Here is a 23,930-nt window from a genome sequence, read left to right as displayed (position 1 = left end):
CACCTTGCACACCGGCTTAGGGTTTTGATGTTCCTCGTGCTGTAATCTGCCACTTCTGCTGACTGCAGCAGCTTCCTACACCCTGAGAAGGGCTGCTTAGCCCCAGGCTGGAGCCCAGGCTGCGACTGTCGCCCACCTGCAGGCCCAGGGGCAGGACAGACCTTTTTGGACAGGAAGGACAATGATCTTTAAGATGAGTGGAGCTTACAACTAGGTTGGTACAAACTTATGCCAAACATGGTTTTGGTGTTTGTGTTAGAGGGGAGGCTGCTCCCACTCAGGTTCTGCCTTTCACAATGTTTTGTTGCCAACTGTGCATTTAATTTAACTTCTCGTTTACCCTGTGCCCAGCAGAGCGCAGGTTCTCTGCTCCCATCTGCTCGGTTCCTCAATGCAGGGCCGGGTATTTGCAGGGTCATATCACAAGCCCATTGGCTTTTTGCCATCACAGCAATGGGCTGCTGCATTCTGCATGCATTTTGCATGAGCTTGGGATGTCTGAGAAGCTAAAAGCAACCGCAAGCAGTGCAAAGGCACAGGCACAAGATTTGAGCTGGAAAATGCAACTGTGTCCTTTCCCCAGGGACGTTCCCTCCCTGGAGCAGCACATTTCTTGGGTAGCCCTTGGCAGCTGCAATGGATGCATCAATGTGCAACCGTTCACCCACTGCAGGATGCAGCTTCTGTTCTTCAGACAGGTTATTTCATTTCCTTGCAGGAAAGGTGAGCTACTGTAGATGAGTGTTGCCCACCCCCTGCTCCCACCATGTCCCCATCATCCACATGCACCTCTTCATTTAATTGCTCCAAAGAGTAGTTTTTATCAGTCATGCTACTCTGGCCACATGAATCCTTCCAGGCTGCTGGAAGGAAACTTTAAAAACATATTCTCAACTTAATCTTAGATAAACTGAATGAAAAAACAAGGCACATTTCCACTAGCACTTAACTGTCTTTTCTGTCACTTGTGTTGCACCCTGCACCTTCTGAGGGGCTGGAAGAGACCAAACAGCAAATAGAGCAGCACAAAACCCTGTAAATATTGGCTGTGAGGAAGAATTTGCACACTCACTGCTTCTGGCCAGTGCAGCTTGTTGTGGTTGGAGAGAGATAAGAGCAGCGGGCGACCATCAGCAGATGTGAAAATCATACTGCAGGGTGTCTAAAAGCAGAACCCCAGGTCCTTCTCTTTTCCCAGTCCCATGCTGCTGCAACTCCTAAGTCACAAAGGGGCAATTGTTGGTCTCTGGCAGAAATCAGAAGTGAGCAGATGAAAAATAAATTGCATCTGCTGGTTGAACTCAGCACCCCTGTTGCAGATAGTGGTTGGAGAGCCCTCCATCCCCAGCAGGAGCAAGCCCAGGGTGCAACAAGCATGTGCATGGAGCAGCTGCTGCTGCTCACCCCCTTCTGTGGTCCCCAAGCTGGAGTAGACAAACTACCACCCCTCTACAGTCAAGGGGAAAGGGGAAAGACTCCTGAGTCCTGCCCACAAAATTACTGATGTGGACAGTAGCATGCTGGGGCAGTTGGGTAAGGAGAGGACCTTGCTGTGGCCAGCATGCTCCTGGCCATCACAGATATTCATATGGGTGCTCAGCAGAGGTGTCTGCATCCAGCTGTGTGTACGGGGGTGTCCGGAAATTCTGCATCTAGGATGAAACAAAAGGGAAAAAACCAACCACTAAAAAGGAGTCAGATTCACCTGATCAGTCCCAGTGAAGAAGGTGCAGAGAGGTGCAGCTCGAAGCTTTGGCAGACAACTGTAATCTTGACCATGCTGTGTTCATCGCCTTAGATCAGCTCAGGTAGCCATGATACGCATGTCGTAGGCTCTGAGAAACCCCTGTGCAAGGGACAACTGTGACAGTTTTTCCCTCTAAACAAATAGTATGGCTGAATCTCAGAACACCAGAACAGCTGAGGTTGGCTCTGGAGGTGAACTAGTCCAAGCCCCTGCTCATGCAGGGGCACCTAGAAGCAGGTTGTCAAGGACTGTGTCTGGGTCCAGTTGTTCAGCAAGTTTTCAACCCAAAAAACTGATAAATCCACTTATCTCACTCATACTTCATCACCTTTTCTATGAGGATGCTATGGGAGATGGCATCTCAGGGCCCAGGTCCCTTTCAACCCAAACCGCTCTATGACTAGCTTGCCCAGCTTGCTTAGGTGCTGCCTAACCTGATCCTCTGCCCCCAAGAGAGTCCTCCTCGCTGTGGACTTTCTGCAGGCCCTGGAGCTGCTGAAGGCCAGCCTCAGCGGGAAGGCATTGGGTGCCTCGGCCATGTCCTTTGTCCCCAGCAGCAGTCTCAAAGGAAGACATTCAGCCACATGGACCTAAGATGGATTGAAACATGGAGGAATAAATTATGACAAGCAGCAAGGCTGTTGAGAGGGCCAGTGTGCCACTTGAAGACTTTAAAATACAAGGCTAGACGTACCCCGCTGGAGGAAGCCTTGCACTGAGATGCAGCCAGCGCGCACCTGAGGTCTGCAAGCACTGAGCTACACTGACCTTTAAGAGCTTCAAAGAGCAAACAAGTGCCTGGGGGCAAAGCTTGGTGAAGATGCTGCTCAGAGAAGGAAATGAAAAGGCGGAGGCAGCTGTTAAGGCTACGGCGTGGGTTAGAGACAGGGACGGGAGACACAGCGTAGGCAAAGACCCAACACCACCTGTGGTGGGAGCTCAGGGTGAGCGAAGGGTGGAGAAGGTAGAAATGGGGAAGCATGCGTGAAGAGCATGGTGGAGCAAGTGTGGCCAGCCTTGTCTCCTTGCACTTGTATTTTTTTCCTCCAGTAATTTCTGCAGTTTCTTCTCCGGTTTGCATGCAATGTGTTCTCCCTCCCACGGAGATGAGACCCCAGCTGCAGCCTTGCAGGCGCTTGGTCTCTGGGGCTGCAAGAGGAGCTGTGGGCTTGTGGTGAGGGCTTCACAGCTGCTCCGCTGTGTGGGGCCTGCATTGTCCTCCCCCAGTCTACCAAGATTTGGTAGACTTGCAGTCTACCAAAGAAGTACAGCATTTCAACAGCACGAAGCCACAAAGGCAGTTATCCGGCTAGTGTATCAGCCAGCATCGAGGACAGGTCTGGGTAAGCCTCATGAGCACAAAATCGCATGTAATTAGTGCTAATGCAGCATCTTGCCAGCCACAGCAGACACTTGCCTCTCTTCGGAGGTGTGTGGATCTACTGCTACCCAGCTCATCTGTCTGGTGGGAAGAGCAGCCGCTGCTGGCAGCGATGCATAGGCTAAAGCAAATGGACCAGAGCCTGCAAGCTCCAGAGCAGGCATGTAATGGAAGAGCCTGTTTTTCCTGGTTGACATGTTTGGCAAATGACATGCACATTATACAACTGACAAAAAAAATGAGTGCAAGCAGCACCTCACTGCTGAAGATCCCGTTAAACCCATCATCCCAAATCCTGGGCCTCCAGTCAAGCCAAAACCCAGCCTTCCTCCTAATTATGCCTGACAGGCTGAGCATGGCAGAAACTGAATATTAGCTCAAAACAAGAAGGGGAAAAGCAAGCGAGTTTTTAGAAAGTAACTAAGCTTAGTCTTCCTACAAGCATGCTAAAGCAAAGATGAAAACTGCAGCTCTTCTGCAAACTGTCCAGGAATCTGCTGCTCGCTGAGACCTCGCTGGTCCCTTCCTTTCCACGCCACTGCCAGCTCACCGGGCCAGAGAGGGGCCAGCCCTGCGGCACAGCTCCTTCCTGCCAGAGCAGCCCTCCTGCCCTCTGCACCAAGGGCTCCAGCCCCAGAGACCTGTCTTTCAAAAGCTGATGCTGGCTATTGATGGGGAATAAGCTTAAAGAGACGGCAGACCTCACCCCTGGGAAAAGGGTTGTTTGCAGAAGCAGCTCTAACGAGGCTGAGCAGGGTCAGTAAACCACAAAAATACCACATTGCACCTTTGTGCTACACCTGATCAAGCCCCATGCCAGCACGCTGCTCGGAGTTAAGCCTCGTACCCCAGGCACTTCATATGGAGAAACACACCAGCCCACCACGCGGATTTTGCTAGCTAGCTCTGCTTTCCAGGCCCAGAAGAAGGAAGATGGCCAGTCAAAGCTTACCTCATTCCTGTAGCTCAAGAAAACACCTGAGCCGAGGTCAGCCCACCTCGTAGGGGTGCCGCAGCTCCTGGTGTAACACCAAGACTCGAGTCCCGCAGTGGGGATTTAATCCCCTCGTGAAGCGCAGGTCCACATGCAAGTGTCCAAAACAAACCAGCAGCTCAGGGCATGTGCAGCTTCAAGGTGATGGGTTGTCCCTCCCCGCTGGGTACCACTGCACAAAGCGCAGGCCAGGGCGAGGGGAGGGAGGTCTGGGGCGGTCCGTGCCCTGCGGCAGCTAAGGAGCTTTACTGCACTCATGGTTTGGCAGAGCATCAGGGCTTGCTCCTGCCTCTTGGTTTTACCTTCTGGGAAGCAGGGGCTCAGCCTGGTGTGTTTCTGTAAGTCAGCCCATGGGCTGGGCTCCCCGGAGGTATTTTCTCCAGGAGGGAGTCTGTTCTGGGAGACACAGATACTGGTAGTGGGGCAGTTGTGTTTCTGGGTGATTAGTGGATGCACAAATTTAGTTCTAGGTCTTCATTTTGCTCCAATCCTGAGATGATTTTGTGGCTCACCAGGCATGGGGGGTTATTCTGCTGACCCTTTCAATGAGCTGTGTGGCTGCTGGCAGGTGTCAAGGACCAGATCAGTGTCCTGAGCATCCTCTCTTGCCTCCCTCCCCCTGCATTCCCCAGGGATGGTGTTTCCAAAGTCCAGAGCCCCCAGCTCTGCCAAGAGGACTGGCAGTAAGGCAGTAACCGTATGTGCTTTAGCCTGAAGACTGAAAGCCGTATGGCCTGTGTACTTCACTTTTTTTAGTACTTTCATCTCTCCTGAACTTAAAGCCTCACATTAACCACAGCAGTAGGTCTATCTTTACCAAACACAAACATTCAGTTTTTGTGACTGCACTGAACCACAAAATGCTTCTGTTTTCTGCAGCAGAGCTCTGCCATCCTGACTGCTGGCAGGGCTTTCCAAGAGCAGAGATGCCAGGCCACGAGGCAGGTCTTCCACCTACTGCCAGGAGAATGGCTGGTGGATGCTCAGCTGGAGATGCAGCTGAGAAGAAAGCAAAAGCTGCACGTGCCACTGCATGTCTTTCTCCAGGAAAAGATTTCTTCCTTGGCTAGCAGCAGTCAGGAGTGTTGGCGGCAGCCTTCAGCGCTGCTGAAAGTGTTGGATGCTCTTTCCTTGCTTCCTGGAAGGAAGAGGGCAGGAGTGAAGGTGCAGCACCGGTGGGAGCAGCCTCCTTGTGCTTGGTACTTTGAACATCATCTTCAGCATCATCCCTCTTGAATGTCATCCCAGATGACAGAGGAACACTCAAAAGGAAGAGAGGCAGCAGCAGTGCCTTCCATGCTCTGTTCCAAGGGAATCCTGCCCTGCAGCCTGGCATCATCACATGTACCAACAGCAGCTGCCATTGGGAGATGCCAAGGGCTCTCATCCTTCTATAGCATCCACTTTTTATTGTATGTAGCCATGTTTTGGTCCATACTACCTGGCTTTCCGCAAAACCCAGAGGGAAACAAAATCCATTTATGCCCTCACTGCATTTTAAAGATGCCTGAAAATGCTAGTGCTGCTGAGGGAGATGCTGCCTTTTGATTTTAAACTAGAACTACACAGCTCAGCTTTCTTCCACCCATGCATACCATTCTGAGGAAACAGCACTAGGTGCCAGGACCATCCTTGTGCTTCAAAAGGACATTTCAAAACAACAGAGGAACCTGTTGCCCTGGGATCCCAAGGTCAAGCAAACATCATTGTAGGAAGAATCTGCTCATCAATTACTTGCCATACTTACAAAAATAAGGACAACTTTTCAGAGTAAAGTATCTTCATACATTCTTTTAATATGACAAGGAACAATATGATAGTGAACTTGGGACACACAACTAAAATCTATTTGATGCTCTCCATTACCCTGTGGACTTCCCACAGACAAACTCTTGATTTGCCTTTGCCTTAGGCATTTCTTATGTTGGATGGCTCTGTACTCTGAGGAAGCCTCAAGCAGGAGTTAAAACCAGCTCACCTCCTCAAATTCAAGAGAGGCTGCAGTTCAAGGCAAACTAATGCATTTCTGTACTCTGTTGCTCGCAGCCCTTTACAACCTAGGCTTAGCATGCAGAGCTGCCGGAGGGGGAGCATCAGCACAGGCAGCATCAGTGACAAAAACATCCTCTTTGCTTTGAGGCACAACTACCTTCTGCGATGGTCCTGCAGCTCCCACAGTCAAACCAGGAGATGGTAGGGGCCAGGGTCCAGCCCTGTGGGACCAGGAGAAGTTATAGATGCATACATGACCTCTGGTGTCGGTCTTGGCTGTGACTGTTCAAACCTGTCTGCAACTGTGGCATAAATGGTTGCCACGTTCCCCACTGCAGCGCTTTCCACGTGGGCCTCCTCCATGCTGGAGACCTAGAGAAATACAAAGGAAATACCAAAGATGAGAGCCTTCTCCAGAGGCTGCGTGGGGATCAGGAAGGGTCCAGAGCTACTGCTGGTCTGCACCACCAGGAGCCGGCAGAGGCGGGAGCTATGTAAAGCCCAGGTGGCCCTCACTTGCGATAGCAGGGGGGAACATTGGTTCCAGCAACCCTACCCCATGGATGCAAAAGTGGCTCAGCCCATCAGGTACACCGGAGGGTGACATCTACTCTGCCCAAGGACCTCTCAGCTAAAACAGACACAACCTGGGGAGCTGATGGGGGAGCTTGATGGACACTGGAAAGGGAGATGAAAACCTCTGCTGAAGTTTTGTTGCATTTCCAGACCAGAGAGCACAGGGGTGGGGAACCTGCCCTCAACCTGAGCTATTTTCACTGGGGGAAAAAAAAAAAAAAAAAAAAAAGCACAAAACCCTCTTTGGCCTCTTCATGTAGAAAAACTGTTGGCTGGAAGTACCTGCATGACATGCTTTCTGGGGTACCGTAGTACTTCTGGGACATCTGCCACCCCCAAGGCATCAGCTTCTCCAGCACTACGTGGTGGGCAGAGCAATGACTTGAGCCATCTGGCTCTCATGTCTCCTTCTTAGTTTTTTTTTACCTCTTTCTCTGCTTTATTTTTCATGGGTAAAACTCCGTGTGAGACAAGTCCCGAGATCATCCACGCTGATCTCTGGAGAAGCGCTTTAAGGTAAGTTTGGTTGGCTGGGAAGCAGGGAAGGGATGACTGTCTGCACGTTTCTCTGCATGTATCCATTTGGCATTTTCCTTGCTGCTGCTGGGCAAGGCTGTCCCGGGGCTCCTGGGCCAGGGAGGGAAGGCTGGCGGTGCCTCGGGGTCTGCCTGGGGGGGAGGTGGAGGGGAAGCGTGCAGCCGCAGTGCGGTTGGGGAAAGGGCAGGCGCTTTGCAGCCTTCCCTTACAGTAATGAATTAACTTCCTGATTTTATACCCAGCACCCAATTCTTGCAGCTCAGTACGTCTTATTCAAGCCAGCGGTTAGCAGTTACCCAGCTGCCTGTGTGCAAAAGCTTTCCGATTTTCCCCTGTACCTGCTGTTGTTCAATGACTTTCCTCTTCTGCTGCCGAGCTGCACCTAGGAAAAAAGAGTTTTATTATCTGGCAGAGACATTGATGGTCTACACCTTCCTCTCTCCCAGCACTGGAGAACCAGGATCACCCTACTGGCACTTTCACTGGCGAGGTGGTGTGGATTTTGCTTTTAAGGTGGAGATTTCTGTAACTACATTCTCTCCCTTGAAAAGAAATGTATTTGTTTCCTGCTGAAGGCATCCTCAGGGATGCAGATTTGGAAGACATCACTAATGGAAGCTGTGGGGATATGCACCTTGTCAGCTTGCTTTAAAGTGAAAACATCCCAAGATACCCTCCCCAGGTGTAGTTCTAAAGTAGCTACAACAGAACAGTCATGGCCACACTTAGAGGGTGTGTTTCAAAGTCCTTGAAATTGTACCTCTTTTACAGATGACAGATGTTACAGTATCTTGATTCTGGTCTCAGTGCCAAAAGGTATGAGTTCTCCAGAAAACCATTGCAACACCCCCTTAGCTCTGCTAAGCTGCATTATGAACTTGAAATATATTCAGTGACTCTTATGACTGGAAGGAGGTGGCACATTTGAGAGATGCTCTTACAGAAGGAATAATTTTGGTGTGAAGAGCAGAACCCAGGCAACTCCGGAGCCCTTCACTACCTGTAACACCCGGGAATATGCCTGTGCAAGCTGGAGGGTGCAGCCTGGAAGGATAAAAAGCCAGAGCAGATCCACTCACCTCGGCGCCTTGCGCAGTAGAACAGCAGGAATAGCAGGGGGAAGATTGAAGGACAAATCCAAACTGCATAGTAAAGGCCTTGGCTGCTCTCATCTGTTTGAAATAAAATAGGTGGTGTATTTCTTAAGCAACAGTGTTTTCTAACTGCAGTAGCTTCACCACATTTTCCAGAGCGCTCCTGCTGATTTCAGCACTCTTGGGATCAGAAAGCAGCACGAAGAGCTGGAAAGTAGCACTATAGGCAAGCAGGTGAGAGGAAATACCGCATTGCAAAAAGCCAACCCACACCTACAGCTCAGGCATCACTGAGTTTCCTTTCCTGCACCGACTGCTGCACATCTGCCTGCAGAGTGTGCACCCCATGGGCTGCATGCCCTGCGCCGGGGGGGTGCTGTGACTGGCACCAGCAGCCCTTGGAAGTGCTGGACCTGGGTACTGCGGGTGCTCAGCATGGAGCCAGGCAGGGCTCAGCCTCATAACTGGTCCCTGGGTTTTGTGATCGGCATCTTCCCCCAGCCCCAAAGCCACGTGGAAGTGCAGGGGCTGTGCAGGAGGGTTCCCTGGCCACAGTACCGGGAAGACAGCCGACAGCTTCACCCCAGGCCAGCCAGAGGCTGGAACTTGAGTATCAGCCCAGAAAATATTCTCAGAGACATTTCTGTCCTGCAGAGAGCACGAGCCATGTGCATGCCTCATGGCACTGCTGGAGGGGCCAGGGAAGGAGCTCGCTAGTCCTACCACAGAAGGCACAGATGTTCATACATGGATTTGTTCTGACCCACGGCAGATACTGCCACAGAGATTATTTCATGTGCTTTGTTCGCAGGGTGGCAGCAGAGCTGAGGAAGAGTCACTGGTACGCAGGAGGCATGCTGTGCCTTGTGCCTTGAGAGATGGCGGAGACCCAGCAGGGGAAGCAAAACCCAAGGAGGGAATTGCGAATTTACTGAGTGCAAAGTTCGGTCTTCAAAACCCCTTTGTACACTGTGGCGAGTGATAAACCAACCAGGGAACAGCCAGAGACACACACAGTGACACAGATGGGTGTGGGGCACATCATCAGGACCGTGTGGCAGCGCAGCTGGCTGCCCCATGATATACGCATCTTGCATGGTCATAAACAGCAATCGCTTGGTATATTTTTCTTAACCAAAGATTTATCCCCGAGCACCCCGCTCTCCCCAGTGAATACTGGATTTATTCCAGCACAGGACCCAAACCCACCCACCTCTCATCTGCAGCCATTTGCGTTGGGTAACCGCAAGATTGGCAGAAGAGCATTTCTCATCAGAGACAACCAGCGGCAGAGGAAGCCCTTACACTGTGGTGGAGCTGGCACTGTGGGACAGGATGGGTTCTCTATCATAGGAAGAAAAGACCTACAGCACTGTATAAGACATCCCTGGAATTTCTCCCTTCACCGCAGAAGCTCGTCCCTTCAAGAGGAGGGACAAATACTCCAGCACCCACTCCATCCGTACGTGTGGCGGGGGCTGTGTGGGACGTGCCTATGCTGAGCACAGTCATGCTTACCTGGATGCGGTGGGCTGGAAGGCTGCTCATGTACCGTCAGGGTGATGGTCAAGGTTTGGTGTGGTGGTCCGAACACGACAGTGTAGCCTCTGCTATCGCTGAGCCGCAGGTTCTGCAGCAGCAGGGACCCATTCTCCGGAAAGACCTTCGTGCGGCTCTGGTACGTGGCACGGGTGAAACAAGTTGCAAAGCAGGAGCTGGGAGTGCCTCTGGCACCCAGGGAGCAGTTGCGCACCGTGCAGGTGGTGAGCGGGCCCTGGCTGTCATTGAGTGTCCAGCGAATCGACACTGGGAAGCAAGGGGCACCATCAAACCTGTAGGAGATGGGCAGCAGCACAGACTCACCCACGGTGCCATTGACCGAATCCTGATGGATTTTGACATGGATACTCAGGTTTCTCCCTGCAGAGAAGGGCAAGAGGCAGATGAGTGGTGAGAGAGCACAGGCTGGACCCACTGCCCCTTCCCCTCTTTAAACACAGCCCCACGCAGGACCTCGCCCCACCTCCCCCTGCGCCGCAGCCCCACGCACAGAAGCTGCTTCTCAGCAACACGCAGCTGCTGCATCCCTGTTTTTGGGGGGCTTCACAGGGGACCCGAGCTCTGGCAGAGAGGGGCTCTGCCTGCACAGCGCTTGCAGGGAGCTGTGTGGTCTGCGCCTGCCCGTGAGCCAGAGCAGCAGCCCCGCAGGGAGCTGTGAGATGGGCCCCAGCCATCCAACACCCCCGGTGTTATTTGTGCCTTGGCCCTTGCGCACACTGCACCGTTCCACAGCTGGGTTTGCCTCTCTGGCCACCTCCACGTGAAGCAGCTCTTGGTCCTTGCACCCTGATAGGAGAAGGGGAGGCAAAGGCACAGCCCCCTCCCACTCCTCATCTACCAGCGGATGGAGCAGCCCCTGCCACCATGACCTTGCCTGGGACTGACGCCAGAGCAGGTCCCCATTGCCAGCTGTCACAGGGACGGGATTCCTGGGTGCCACCAGCGTGCTGTCGCCACCACCCAGCCAAGGAGCCACACCACCATCACCCTCCACGGACCCCTCTGTGAGCTGCTCCCGGCAGCACACCCTGTGCCCTGGGACCCCAGCGCAGCCCAGACTCACCGAGGAGCAGCAGGAGGGAGCCGAGGCTCCAACGGCACCAGCCGGAGGACATCTCCTCTGGGTGCTGGGGCCAGCCCCACTGCAGCAGGAGAAGCGGGAGCTCTGGGCAGCCGGTCACCACGCTGCCAGCGCGGGGTCAGAGCGGTCAGAGTCGGCACCGAGGCAGCCAGCGAGCATCTCCGAGCTGTCGCCTTGACAGAGGAGGAAGTCGGTGACTCTTCCTCAGCCCCCAGCGCAAGCCCAGGCTTTCTTCCTGTGCTCGGCGATCGCAGCCCACAGGCTGCTGCAACTGCTGGCGGTGGGACCTGGGGAAGAGTAGGGGTCCCGGGGGACAGCCAGCTGGCTGCCGGCCCTCACCCAGGAGAAAGGGCTTGCAAAGCCCCAGCCAGAGGAGCAGAGCCGCGGGCAGGCTCAGCACAGGTCCCAGCAGGCAGAGATGAGGGGGAGCCCAGTGCTGCAGAGGGAGGTGCTGCTCCTGGGGGGCTGGGGGAGCCCAAAGCAGGCACTGCTCGTGGCAGAGAGCTGCTGCCGTGACCACGGAGCATGGCAAGGACAAGGGGGAGCTGCAAACATGGGAGCAAGGGGACAGCTCTGCCCCAGGGAACACCCAGTGCCCCATGCCAGCTCCTGCCCCCAGGTTCATGATGGCCAGCACCTCGTTAGCAAGGGTGATTGCAAGGTGGTGGGTTGGGGCTCTCTCTCACGCAGCCGTCCCGCCTGAGAGGCAGCTGGAGCAGCAGCAGAGCCCTGTCGGTCTAGTTCAACTTAATCTTGGTTGCTTCTTCTCAGAGCTGACCACGGCTTTGTGACCACCATGGTGGGATGCGGGCCAGCGCTGGAGGAGCACGGCTGCAGCGGGGACGGGGCTACGAAGCTCTACAGCCCTCTTGGCTGCAACAGCACCATAAGATGTGCATGGGGTCACCTCATCTCGCCTGGTCACAGCAGGAACGTGACCATGGACAATGCTGAGAGGTGTCCACTTTCTCACCCTCAGGGGACAACCAGAAAATACCCTGCAAAAGCAGCCCCCGGTTCCTGGCAGCCCCACGCTGAGGTGCTTTGCCCTTTTTGGGATTGCCAGAACCTTTGGAAAATTATCTCCCCTCTGGCTCGGCAGCTGGAAGAGCCCAAAGCGATACTGCAGACACAGCCTTGGCTGTTGTGGGGAGCAGGCTGTTGGAGGGAGGGGTGCTTATTCCACTGGAGAGGGGTGCTGAATGGGGAGAGGGGTATTTGAGTGCAGGGAGCAGCGCTGCGCTGGGGCAAGGGCTATCTGGTTGGTGACAAACAGGGCACCTTCCCCTCACTGGGATGGAGAGCTGATCCAGGGCAGGGGGAGACACAAAGTGCTGCTGCGGAGGTGTCCGCACCATCGCTGGCAAACCAGGAACGTGCCAGGGTGGAAGCGCTTGCTTGAGACCCCAGCCCTGAGCCCTCTGCCCTGCAGGGATGGGGTGGTCGGGGAGGGGGGGGGGGCAGGGGGCAGGCACCTCCACCGCATGCCCACGGGCAGGTCGGGGTGGCAGCTGCTGCCACTTGGGGCTGGGCACAGGGCGAAGCACATGCCACCTCCCACAGAGGAAAGAAACCTCAGTCACACAGGGCCACTGGAAGACCATTTTATACTGGGGAAACCACGGGTCTCTGCCTGCTGAGCAGGCATGCTGGGGGCACGTTTGCTCAGGCAGAGCGAGTGGGAGGTGCTGCAGTGCAAAGCACATTCACTTCGCAGTAGGACGGCTGCTGCCTTCACCGGCTCCCGGGGCTCCTGCACCAGCAAGGGGACAACCAGAGCAGGTGGCGCAAGGAAAACAAGCCTCAGAAATTGTTCAGCACATTTAAGCTGCGCAGGCATTGCTGCAAGGGCGCTGCCCCGAGCTGCGACGTTTCCCTGGGGTACCACATGTAGCCGCTCCTGCACGTTCACCTCTTCCCTCGAGCAGCACCCAAAAGCTTCGGGAAGCGGCATCAGCGCAGCTGCGGAGCTGCCCCGTGCTGCAGCCGGCTCTGCCTGCTCCGTCCCTGGGACTGAGTGGGACACCACGTCTGATGCCTCCCAGGAGCTTGGCTGTGGGAACAAAGCAGAAGTTATCCCCAAACTGTCTGGCTGCAGCTGTGAAAGCTGGCAGCGAGGGGCTCTGCCTGCGCAGCGCTTGCAGGGAGCTGTGTGGGCTGGGAAACACTGGTCCATCAGCCTGAGAGAATTTTTCTTTCCTTCGGGAAATGGACATCACCAGGGGTTGGGCCAGCTGTTATGAATGCTCTCTCAGGGTTCCATTTGTGATTTCCAACTCACATCTGAAACCAGGGAAAGCCTTTTCACGTATGTTATCATCACATAGATGAAAGCAGAAGAGATCTTCTGAATTGCAGATGCAGTGATGAACACGGGCAGCTGAGAACTGATAACCCTGCTGTTATCACCCTTTGTGGGCTGCCCAGAGATTACCAGCATTGACTACTACACCAGCAGAAGCAGTGAACAGAAAGCATTGCCCCAGTCCCAGCTTCTACATCCCCCAAGTCACTTTCTGCCTGCCCCATCCCAGACTTACCGACGAGCATCAGGATGGAGCAGAGGGTGCAGTACCCCTGCAAAGAGCTCATGTCTTGCCTTGGAGGTGCAGTGAGGACACACTCATGAGAAACTGCATCTGTGCCGACCTCAAAATTTTCATGAGGACGTGTCTCAGGCAGGAGGTCGGTGGTCAGCAGCTCCGGCCAATTGACTTTGAACTACTTGAGATGGCCCTGGGGAAGTCTGGCCACACGTCAGTGCCTCTGCAATCCCTCTTCAGCTCAGAAGGATGCTACCTGCTCTCAGGACACACAAGGGCCAGGGTGGCAGGATGCAGCCAGCCCAGGGGAGGGCTCAGGGATGTACTGGAGGGATGAAGGTACCTCAGAAGTCTCCAGCGGGGAGGCTGGAGGGTTGGTGTCAAAGCAGGTGGGTGAACAGGAAGGGGGGCAGTGACATTTCAAGAGGTTGATGAAGGAGCTGCAGAGGATAGTGATGGCCAAGGAAAGAGCAGCAGTTTCTAGAGGGCAGAAAACGTCTATCAGGATTTGGGAACAAAGGAGAATTTGAGAGGACTGCATTTTACTCTGTGTTTTTACCTCTTTCCCCAAGGCTGCTCTCCTTCGCCAGACACCCTCTAGCCCAGCCCCCTCCCGCTCTGCCCCCTCCCCTGCACCAGCTCTGCCTGAGCCCGGGGTTAGCCTGGCTCTGGGTGGATGCTACAGCACCTCCAGCTGCCTCCTTTTCCACCCCCAAAATCTAAACCAACCCCAGCCCCATCAACACACAGTTGAGATGTACAGAAGGAAAAGCAACAGGAATGATGCCTTCGGATGTTAGCACTCATTTTCTTAATAAGCTAAAAGCTGGGAAACACCATCTGAATATGTATGTTTCTACAAGTCATTGCTTTTAAAGTAAATATAAAACATTGGTGTTCAGTAATTGAGCTTTATGTTAAGAGGAGCTGACCCAGGGGGGTTTCACGAGCCCAGGGAGTGGTCCTGGTCCACCAAAGCCAAAGTGGGTCCTGTTCCCCAGCCCAGGCAGCAAGGAGACAGAGCACAGACCCCAGTGCACGCAGGCACTTTCCTACCACCAGCCACTGGCAGGTTGGCACAGCCACCGGCACCCCTGCACCCACACACGGCACTCGCAGGGGTGTGAAGGGCCTGATCCCGCTCTCGCTCTCCAGCTGACGGGCTCACAGCTCACTCGCAGGTCTCGCCCTGGTTCACACTACAAAACATCCCTCAGCAGCTCGCCCAGCCCCGTGTCCCTGCACCCAGCCCCAGCCCTGCTGCCCCTCTCCCACCAGACTCCTCGTCCCATTCACCATCCAGGCTGACTCAGGTCTGCGATGGGATCAGCAGCTTGCCTTGAACTGAGGTTGGGTTTTTCCTGGAGATCTCCTTAGCTGCACAAGCACAAGGCGTTGTGACTATAAGGCCTTCAGTTTGCCAACAAATCCATCCCGAGGAATGTTGAAGGATGAAGGGGGCTGGTAGAAGCTTTGCAGGGGTCCCTTCCTCCCTGAACTGAAGCATCGCTGGACTTGTCAGAGCCCCCCGACCTCATGAGGCACATCACAAAATTTGCATTTGCTTTGCAGAAGCCTTGTGACATCCCCGTCCTGAGCACGGCACCCCGCAGCATCCAGTGCCTCTGGCCTCTTTTGGACTGATGGACCTGGCTGTGTTGCAGAAGCCCTCACACACTTCACAAAGCCTGTCCCTCCTCGCATGGCTCCGCTGTGGGTCAGCTTTGGGGAGCACAGCTGGGATTTAGGGGCAGACCTCAGCCTCCTGCAGCTGGCCACAGCCACCAGCACTCACCTGAGGAGTCTTTCAGAGATGGAACCTACAAGCGCAGCAGATGAACTCATCCCCAGCCCCACCAACCACCGTGGGTGGCCACCCAGGAGGCAGAAGGTCCCTTCCCTGGTGCTTTTTCAGTGTTGACACAGAAACATCCTGCCTTCCCCTCACAGCTCTGTAGTTATTTCTAAAAACAAAACCATAGCGGTATAGGTGTTTTCTTTAGAGGCTTCTTTTGCTTCCAGAGTTGTGTGCACGCTCAGGAATTGATGCAACCACTGCAGAAATACCTGAGCATCCATTTCTGAGGTCCCGGCAGCTGGGGAACCTTGGCTTTGGTCTGGGGGCTCCTGTGCCATGTACACACTGTCATGCAAAGGCTTTTTTAGAGCCGTGAGCAATGCCAGGGCAGGAGGTGAGAGTACCAGGGCTGCAGAACGGGCTCAGTGGTGCAAAAGCAGCATTATCTGTGTGCCGTGAGAAGCCCCCACCTCGCATGTGCAGAGTGCCGGCAGCAAAAATTAGACATTTAATAATATCTTCATCTGCAGTAGAGCTGGAGGAGCCACACTGTAATATGGATTTGCAAAACACTGAGAGTAACAAACAGGGATTAAAAGTGCACGAACATTAAAAACATGACCTGTTACAGCGGCCTCTGCGAAACCCTCGACCTGCCAGGCTTCACAGCAGAGCCCGTCGCTCGTGGGCAAACAAGACACATCCAGCTCCCACCCCTTCCTTCCTCCCCACCAACTCAGGGAAACCATCTGCTTCGCTAATATCTACAGACAAATGCTAGTTAGACCCTTGGTTTCAGGAAAGTACAGCAGAAAAGGTCTCTTCCCACCGCAGTGCCACTGGAGGTGCCTCCGTTCACACCCCTGGCACTCAGAAATAACCCCAAACCACAGGTGCTGCAGAGGGTCATCTCTGTATCTGGGTTAACGATACATTTTCCTAGTGAGGACCATCTGATTTTGGGACATAGCAGTCTCCTTCTGGCTTCCTCCAACACACCGTGGAAATAGTGGAAAAATCCCCTGCTCTGTGACATATCAGAGCCCAGCCGGTTACCGCTGCTCACAAAGAGACCTTTCTCCGCTTCCTTCCCACTCATTTTTAACACAGAAAAAAACACCACAACCCCTTCTCTTCTTCCCTTCCCTAGGGAAAGCTTTGAGGATGACTTTATGGACCATAATTCATCAACACACTCATGGGAAAAGACTGCCGTTTTATCACCTAATTGCCTTCAAATCCTCTGCACCTGGAGCCACATTAAAGTATTTGTTTACAATATCCAGAAAGATACAGGCATGTGGAAAGGACATAGGAATAAAATGAAAAACCTTGTGGAAATCGAGATTAAACCTGAAAACCGGAGGAAAAAGCTGATGTGCAGCCTTTATCCAGGTGATTTGCTGCAAACTTGCTGATGCAAAGCATTGTCAGGGGCTGGGGTTGTGCCGAGGGGTTTCAGGCTGTTTGCAGAGCTCATCAGCTGGAGCACCTCAGCTTTCCCAGCTGAGCTAAATGAAAACTCCTCGAGGGCTTGGGTACATATAACCTTGCCATTCAAAACATACTTGTTTTTTCTTTCTCTAAACTTATGCAAGGAATAGTTTTGCCCCCTCTTGCATGTCACTAAGCATAAAGCATCGCCATCTGTGGCTCCTGTATTTTACATTAACACGCACATCAGCAAAATACAAACCTCTACGCAGAGTAACTGCTCGCAGGTGGGGGGCAGGCAGTAACCAGCAGCGGGTGCGACACCCCCTTGATCACCTTTCTGGATGTACCAGAACAAACGTGCTGCTTGACAGATGCTTTCCCCTGAAAAATCTGTTTTCTGCATAACCAGTGTTTTAACAGAAGGATTTTTGTGCAGGAGAAGGGGCTAATGCTCTCTTTCCTGCGTTCAGTTAGATCTGTGTTTTTCACAAGTGTCTTTTTCTTCCTCTTTTTTTTTTTTTTTTTTTTGACACTGAACCATCTGACTCAGCGAATGTTGATAGTAAAACTTCTGCTTACATTTCACCCGGGCTTACATATGCGTATTTAAAAGTATCCTTAACTGCTGGATGGGGATGTGTCTTTAAACATGCAATGTTTTCTCAGAATGTAACTCTGACTCCTGGGAATCTTTATTTTCTCTTTATTTCTTCTTTCCTGCTCAGCAGCAGTCTTTCACCCCTTGTGGCCTTACACCTTCTGCTTTCCCCCTTTCCAGTGTTTTCAGGCACAAACTCTACCAAAATCTGCTCAATTAGAATTCCCTGCTGGTGTTTCCCGGGGCAGGACTGATCTGCTCCAGGGGGGGCCCAACAGGAGTTTCCGAACCACAAAGCAGGTTTTGCCTTCAGCTTTTTTCCAGTAAAATAATCAAATAACCTGCCTGTAAAACAATGTGAGGTTTGGCTGTTGACTGAAATCAAAATGCTTTAGAGCAACAGGTTTTATGGAGAGCTCTCATGGCTGTGTTTACATAAAACCCCCTTTTTTGTCTCTTTTTTGCCTCTTTGGGCCGGAGGGCAGAGGAGCAGGAGCTGCGCGCTGAGCGGAGGGGGGGTGCTCTGCCAGTCCTGCCTCCCCAGGCCCCTTCAGCCCCACCGCTGCTGTGCCCAGCCCTTTCAGAGATGCTATAAGGGATTAATTAACCACAAGTCAATTGTGCATATCTGGTTGGTGCGAAAGAACAGCAGAATAATTAATCACTTGGAAAATCTCGGTCTGGTGCTATGATCACCAGGCTCCTGTGAATTTGTAAAGGTTTTCCCTTTGTTTCAGTAAATCTACTGAAGTTAGAAATTGAATTATTGAATTTAATAATTGAAATTATTAAAGGGGGCCAGGTGATAATTTGCTTCCATCCCTGATCTAATGTATTTACCCCTGTTACATTCTCTCGGCTCCAAGTGCTATGACAGCACAGGTAACGAATGAACAGTAATGAGCCAGAAACCGGTACCTCCCACGAGCAGGTAGCACGATCTGTCAACGAATACGTCCTTTCTCTGGCTGATGACTAAGGAGGTCTCTGAAGTTCAACCAGAAAAAGGGGAGGAGAAAAGAGGTAAAATGGGTAAAATGAACAGATACCCATCGTTGGGCGCATGGGAGAGAGAGTACCGAACACATCCCTGCTCAAAACTGCCAACTCAAACCAGAGATGTCTCTGCTGCTGCGGGTTATTCAAGAATTTGAGAGGAGCAGGAGGTGTAAGGAGGAGTTCCCAGGGGACACCGTTACCATCAGGTTTGCATGTTGCCTTTGGTACCTCACACGCTGCGAAGGGCAGCCCACCCTTCCTGCAGCCCACTGAAGGCAATTACAAGATTTGCTTGCACTGTCTGTTTTTCCTCAAAATTGTGATACTTGCCACGTATTAATTTGCTTCCACCTTGTTCTCCTGTAAATACAAATTGCCCCATTTCCATAGCAAAACCGTTCCTGTCTCTCTGATCCTGACAGTTCAGGTTGGAATGAAGATCTTTAATAATTAACTTTAGGTAAAAAATTTTTAGTTAAGTAAGCTGAAGGCCCCTATTAAAATAGCTTCTGTATTTTCCAGTAGCCAAAAAGGAATGAAATGAGGACTAAAGCTACAAATGTAAATACTTTTCAGCTTAGTTAAAAATAATTTCAGTATTCATTCAGCAAGAGCAGAATTAAACTTTTTTTTTTCATATAAGAAAAGGCTTTTAATCACTACATAAAGACTGTAATTGAGCGAAGCATGAATCAGACATTTGCAAGAACAATACATGCATTCTTTTCCTTTTTTTCTTTGGTAGTCTCTCTACCAAATTATTCTTTGCAGCACTGAAAACAGCTTATTTCTTTTTTATGCAAGTCCTGTCAGGAGCACAAGGCTCCTGGCGGCCCTGAGGGGACCAAAATGCAAAGAGAGGATATGCCAAGAGATGAAACGGAGCAATCCTGCAACCTGGGGGGGAGCAAGGGGCTCTGGAGCACCCTGGGAGGAAACCAGAGCCCTGGGGCATACTGGAGGAAAAACAGGGGTTCCTGATGCGATGAGCAGGTAAAAGAGGGGTGTGTGTGCCTGGTTTCACCAAAGGACTGAGGACCCTGGAACACCAAAAGCTGAATGATGGGCTGTGCTATGCAGCCACGAGGAAGGGAAGGAGTCCCAGAAGAAACACCTATAGCACAGCAAAAGAAACAGCAGCAACATCCCCAAAGCCACACAGGGGTGACACTCCTCGTTGACTTTTTAATATGAATTTCTTGCATCTTCTGCCTTCCTGTGGCCAGTGGAAGAATGAACGATGAGAAGTCAACGGAGATGCATCACTTTACTGCTCCTCATGTTTATTCCACACTTGGTGGGCAATACACTCATTTTCAAGTTCCTGATTGCTTGAAATACGTATTTTGTTAAGCTGACTACTTATAAATCATTTATTTGAAGACTTTATTTCTTAGTTGTGGAAAATGTTTTTAAAACACATACATTGGATCACCAGTATAGAAGAAGGAAGCTGTTCATCATTTATTGGCTGAAAGAACTGAAAAAGCCCGATTACAAAACCAGATCTGATACCATTACAGCAAACAACCTGCTCTGTAACACAGCACAACAAACGCCAGTGTCAGACAGGTGGCAGCTGCCAAGAAGTCCTGTTCCTTCAAATAAAGTTTTAATGCTCACAAGCCGCTTAGGAAGAATTTAGCCCTCTTGGGAAGTGGGGAGACATAAAGCACAAGATTTAAACAAAGCTCTCTCCACTCCACATTTTATTGTTGGGGTGGCTACATTAATTTGGATAATACCTATGAGGAAATGTGTTTCTTCTACATTCGCAGTGAAAAATTTTCCTCCAAAGAGATTACACAATCACTTTGAGGAGTGTGTTGGCTTGGAGTTGGCTGGTAAGAGGTTGGTTTCTGAAGACCACGGCCCTTGGCAGCACCAGCCACGGTGGGAGGCAGAGCTACAGTCACTGTGTTCCTTGTCAGAAAGGCACGTATGTCACGACAATCTGTCATCAAACAGAATTTGGTCGGTTCTCCCTTGTGCTAGCCAGAGTCCTGCACACTCCAGCTCAGGGTAGCGGCAGATTCAGCTTGCAGCTGACCGAGACAGAGGTCCCATGAGCAGGGGAAAGTAAAGCTGATCTCATTGACTAAGGGAAGGTTTCCATGATACCCAAGCACCTTCCCTCACATCCCGGAGGCACAGAGAGGCAAAAAAGAGCTCAGGAACTCTTGATACCCCCAAATAATTTGAAAGACAGCTCCGCTACTCAAGGGTTTCAAATACTGATCAGGACCCCTTTGTCCTCTCCTTCATCAGCTAACACAGAGATCGCTTTTTGTCACCACCTCTTCCCCCATGCTCCAGGCCACAGCTTCACCCAGCAGCACAGGGTGAAACCAACCCCAGCGCACCCGAGCCGTGTGAGGGGGAGCACACGTAACCGCTGTGGGTTGCCACTTCAACACGATGCATGAAGATTTGTTAAACTTTGCATCTAAGTCATGCTGGCATAACTGGCACCTCAGGAGAACCTATGAACAAAATGCCTGATAAAGAAAGTAACAGAACACACACTGCAGGCTGCTCAAGGAATTCACTGCCTCAGCCTAGAGGAAAATGAGAGCTCCTGCCTGTGTCTGAGGCTGCTGTTCACAGGCCTGGGGAGACGTACCTGACAGAAGCCAGTTCACTTCAAGCTTGCATTACCTGCCACCACTGCTCAAGCTTCACTTCCTCACTCATCCTCTGATCAACAGCTCCCTGCCAAGCCTTCACTCAGAAACCCCTTCCAACTCACGACGGAAATACTGTGAGAGACCGCATCACATCGCTTGGTCCACATGGAAAAAAATAAAAAAAAAGCTTTCAAGAGTGCCTCTTAACACTAGGATCTATATATTCAGTGTTTAGATTAAATGAGGACAGCAAGTTTAGCACTGCACTCATACCTTGGACCCAAGAGCATATTGCTTGCGCAGGAAAGCCAGGAGAGGGACCAGCCCCGTTTTAAGGTCTCTCTCGTCAGAGCAGAGCAAACACCCTCAAAAGATATAGAATGAAAAATAAACAAATCCTAAAATCCCCTCTCCATTCTAAAATTCCAGTGTTTCTAATAACGACAGAACTTGCTTTTATGGCCCTGCCAGACTCCAATTTATCCTCCCAGCTACCAGGAGCTGAAAGTCACCTCTGTGTTCATTACCTTCACATGCAAAGAATCTGATGGAAAAAGAACAAACTCCTCAATGGTCAGCCTCATGCAGCAGCCAGTTTAACGATGACGCAACACAAATTCCTTCTTCAGAAAAGATGAAAGAGCAGGCACAGTAGGAAATTTGTCAGCAAATACTGTAGCTGCTGAGCACTTGCCCTTGATACAAGCACAGCGCAACAGGCAGGAAGAAGCCAGCATTACATTACTGGAAGTCAAGGAAACATGAGAAACACATCCCCCATCTAACACAGTCACCTCTCCTTCCCAACATGCAGATCTTGCTACTTCCCCCTTTCCTTCTAACCTAAACCTTTTCAGAAATACCCTAACTGCACCAAGTTCTCCTTCCTGGCCATCTCTCAAGCAGCACAGCTTGTGTCAGTGGCTGCTAAGGGGGTACGTAGTATGTTTAAGAGGAAAGCAAGCACTGAAATACGTCAACAGCCCTCAGTTTGAGTAGTGGCATTTTCATCAGATAGGGACCACAGATTTCCATTTTCTCTAGAAGAGGGTGAAGTTCAGCCTGGGGTGAGACAAGACCCCGGAGATTTCCTTTCTGCTCCGCTAAAAAAAGCCAGACTCGAACTGCCAACTGACAAAAAAGGCTGAACAATAGGGAAAAATGCAAAGACTTCAGATCCTGAAGGCACTTAGATCGGAGGATCACTTCACATCAGTAGGTGCCAGGCACACTTCCCATGGTATGATTCGCTCTCATCCAGCAGAGCTGGCACAGACTGACAGGCTGGAAAGACCAGGCTGGGTACACAGACAGCAAGAGCTGACCATGCTCAAAGGCAGAATACGGTCCCATAAAGCTCCCATAACCTTTGGCTTCCACCTGCTCCCTCTCCTGAGGAGGCACCGAGAACTGCTTAGAGAGGGTGGAGGTGCCTGAAGTATGTGCAACATCTTAGTCATGGTGATGCACCAGCGTGGTGGTGCCGGAGGTCTGACTGCTGCTCCGCAGAGGGCGGTCCGGGCTAAGCTTGGAGTCCCAGTACGCGTGCGGTGTTCAGCACATCATCTCTCGTCAGGTAACAGCCACAGAGCTGGCGGTACCCTGTGAACGCTTCCCGTCCGTGCAGGACACGCCAGTTATCTACGAACAGTGCCTGCAGTGAAGAGAAAAGGCTGTCAGAAGAAAGGCAACCACTGCAGCCAGGACCAGGACCCTCTGACAGAAAAGGTCCTGGAGCTCCAGATCCCCAGAGACTGGAAAAGCAAGTAAGACCATGCCACAGTGGGCATGACCCTTCCTCCTGTTCACCACCGTCAGACAACACGAGACTCTAGCCAGATGTTTCATGTGCTCTAGCACAGCTGTTTTACCTGAAGCCAGCAGTTCTGCTCTGCTGCTAACCACAAGTTAAAACACAACAGCTAGCAAAGCACAGAAATACATTCTGGGTTGTTTCCTTGCTTTTCTGCTTGAAAGATTTGGCAATAGCTCACCAGCAACAGAAAGTGGCCATCTTCTGCCTGTAAGTGTCACTTCCCACCACGGCACCCTTAGGAACAGAGAGGGGCAGGGGCTCTGACCACTTTCCCTGCTAGACCCTTTCATTTTTGGGCTCAGGCTGAGTCTAGACCCTGTAGGAATAAAGCCCCTTTCAAGCAGGCACAGCTGAAGGAAGAAGCCAGGCACTGTAACACCTTCAAGTCCACAGCTGTGGGTTTAGCCCTTCAAGCTCCTCCACAGCTGTATGTAGCATCAGCCTTTCAAACACAGGGCAGAGCTTTTTCCTTTAAATACCAAGGTGTGCTAAGGCACCTTCGCCATTTCTGTGACAGTGAAGATGGCCCAGGTCTCCTGTGATTCACTGGCAATTTAAGGGTCCAAATATAACCTCCGAACAGAAGTAAATTCAGCTTCCCACACCTTTATATCGCTATCAAAGTAAAATCTTCTTCTGGATTAAGTTAGAGGCTGAAAGTTAAGTGTTTGCAGCCCCTCTGCTTCCGAGGGTCCTCATTTCAGTGGCTGGAAAGATCTTCCTCGTCTCCCCCAGCTTGGACTAACTGTCCTCTGAGGCAGAGTTTGAAGTAAACTTCTGCTTTACCTGGAAGCTCGTATATTTTTAGGACAGTAGGAACACATACACAGGAGATGCCAATGCTGTAACACAGGGCACCTTAAAGCAGCTGTAAAGAGGAAAACTGCAGTATATGGAGCTTGCCTGAAGGATTTACCTTAGTGGCAACAAGTCTGCACATCCAGAAGAGCACCCTGCCTCCCTCCCTGCACCAAACACAGACAAGCCTTCCAACTCCAAGTCCTACCTTGCCTGGCTTCAGTTTGACCCACAGTTCATTTTCTGGTCTCCTGAGCTCCGTGGTGAGTGTGCGGTGCGCAGCGTACCAGCGATGTACAATATCGTAAGGCACTGTGTTGATAACGGCACGATCATAGTTATTGTATCTACA

General features: G+C 51.7%; 2 protein-coding genes and 1 long non-coding RNA gene across 14 annotated transcripts in view; 1 reads left to right on the top strand and 2 right to left on the bottom strand.

Annotated features, from left to right (window-relative positions):
* Nucleotides 1-778: 778 nt before the first annotated feature.
* Nucleotides 779-11,139, bottom strand: LOC308053725 (uncharacterized protein). Its single transcript, XM_080365375.1, has 5 exons — nt 10,945-11,139; nt 9,840-10,241; nt 8,307-8,399; nt 7,566-7,609; nt 779-6,486 (listed from the first exon to the last, which is right to left on the bottom strand). Exons 1-5 carry the CDS (start codon nt 10,994-10,996, stop codon nt 6,301-6,303), a joined length of 777 nt encoding a protein of 258 aa, XP_080221501.1. The 5' UTR covers nt 10,997-11,139; the 3' UTR covers nt 779-6,300.
* On the top strand, nt 11,030-21,974 carry LOC308053739. Its single transcript, XR_013923778.1, has 2 exons — nt 11,030-11,155; nt 13,550-21,974. It is a non-coding gene; the product is annotated as an uncharacterized lncRNA (long non-coding RNA).
* Nucleotides 19,707-23,930, bottom strand: part of TMLHE (trimethyllysine hydroxylase, epsilon) — an 18,446-nt gene continuing 14,222 nt past the window's right edge. For all 12 annotated transcript variants that reach the window (XM_080365350.1, XM_080365346.1, XM_080365347.1 and 9 more), the window contains 2 exons: nt 23,787-23,925; nt 19,707-22,618 (listed from right to left, as the gene is read on the bottom strand). In XM_080365350.1, coding sequence (XP_080221476.1) covers nt 22,487-22,618; nt 23,787-23,925 — 271 coding nt within the window. In that variant the 3' untranslated portion in view covers nt 19,707-22,486. The remainder of the gene's footprint in view (nt 22,619-23,786; nt 23,926-23,930) is intronic.

The sequence above is a fragment of the Falco punctatus genome (genome assembly GCF_963210335.1).
Source record: "Falco punctatus genome assembly, chromosome: 15".
In the NCBI taxonomy this organism is placed as follows: Eukaryota; Metazoa; Chordata; class Aves; order Falconiformes; family Falconidae; genus Falco; species Falco punctatus.
Note: the sequence above shows the minus strand (reverse complement) of the source record. Positions and strands in the feature narration are given on the sequence as shown.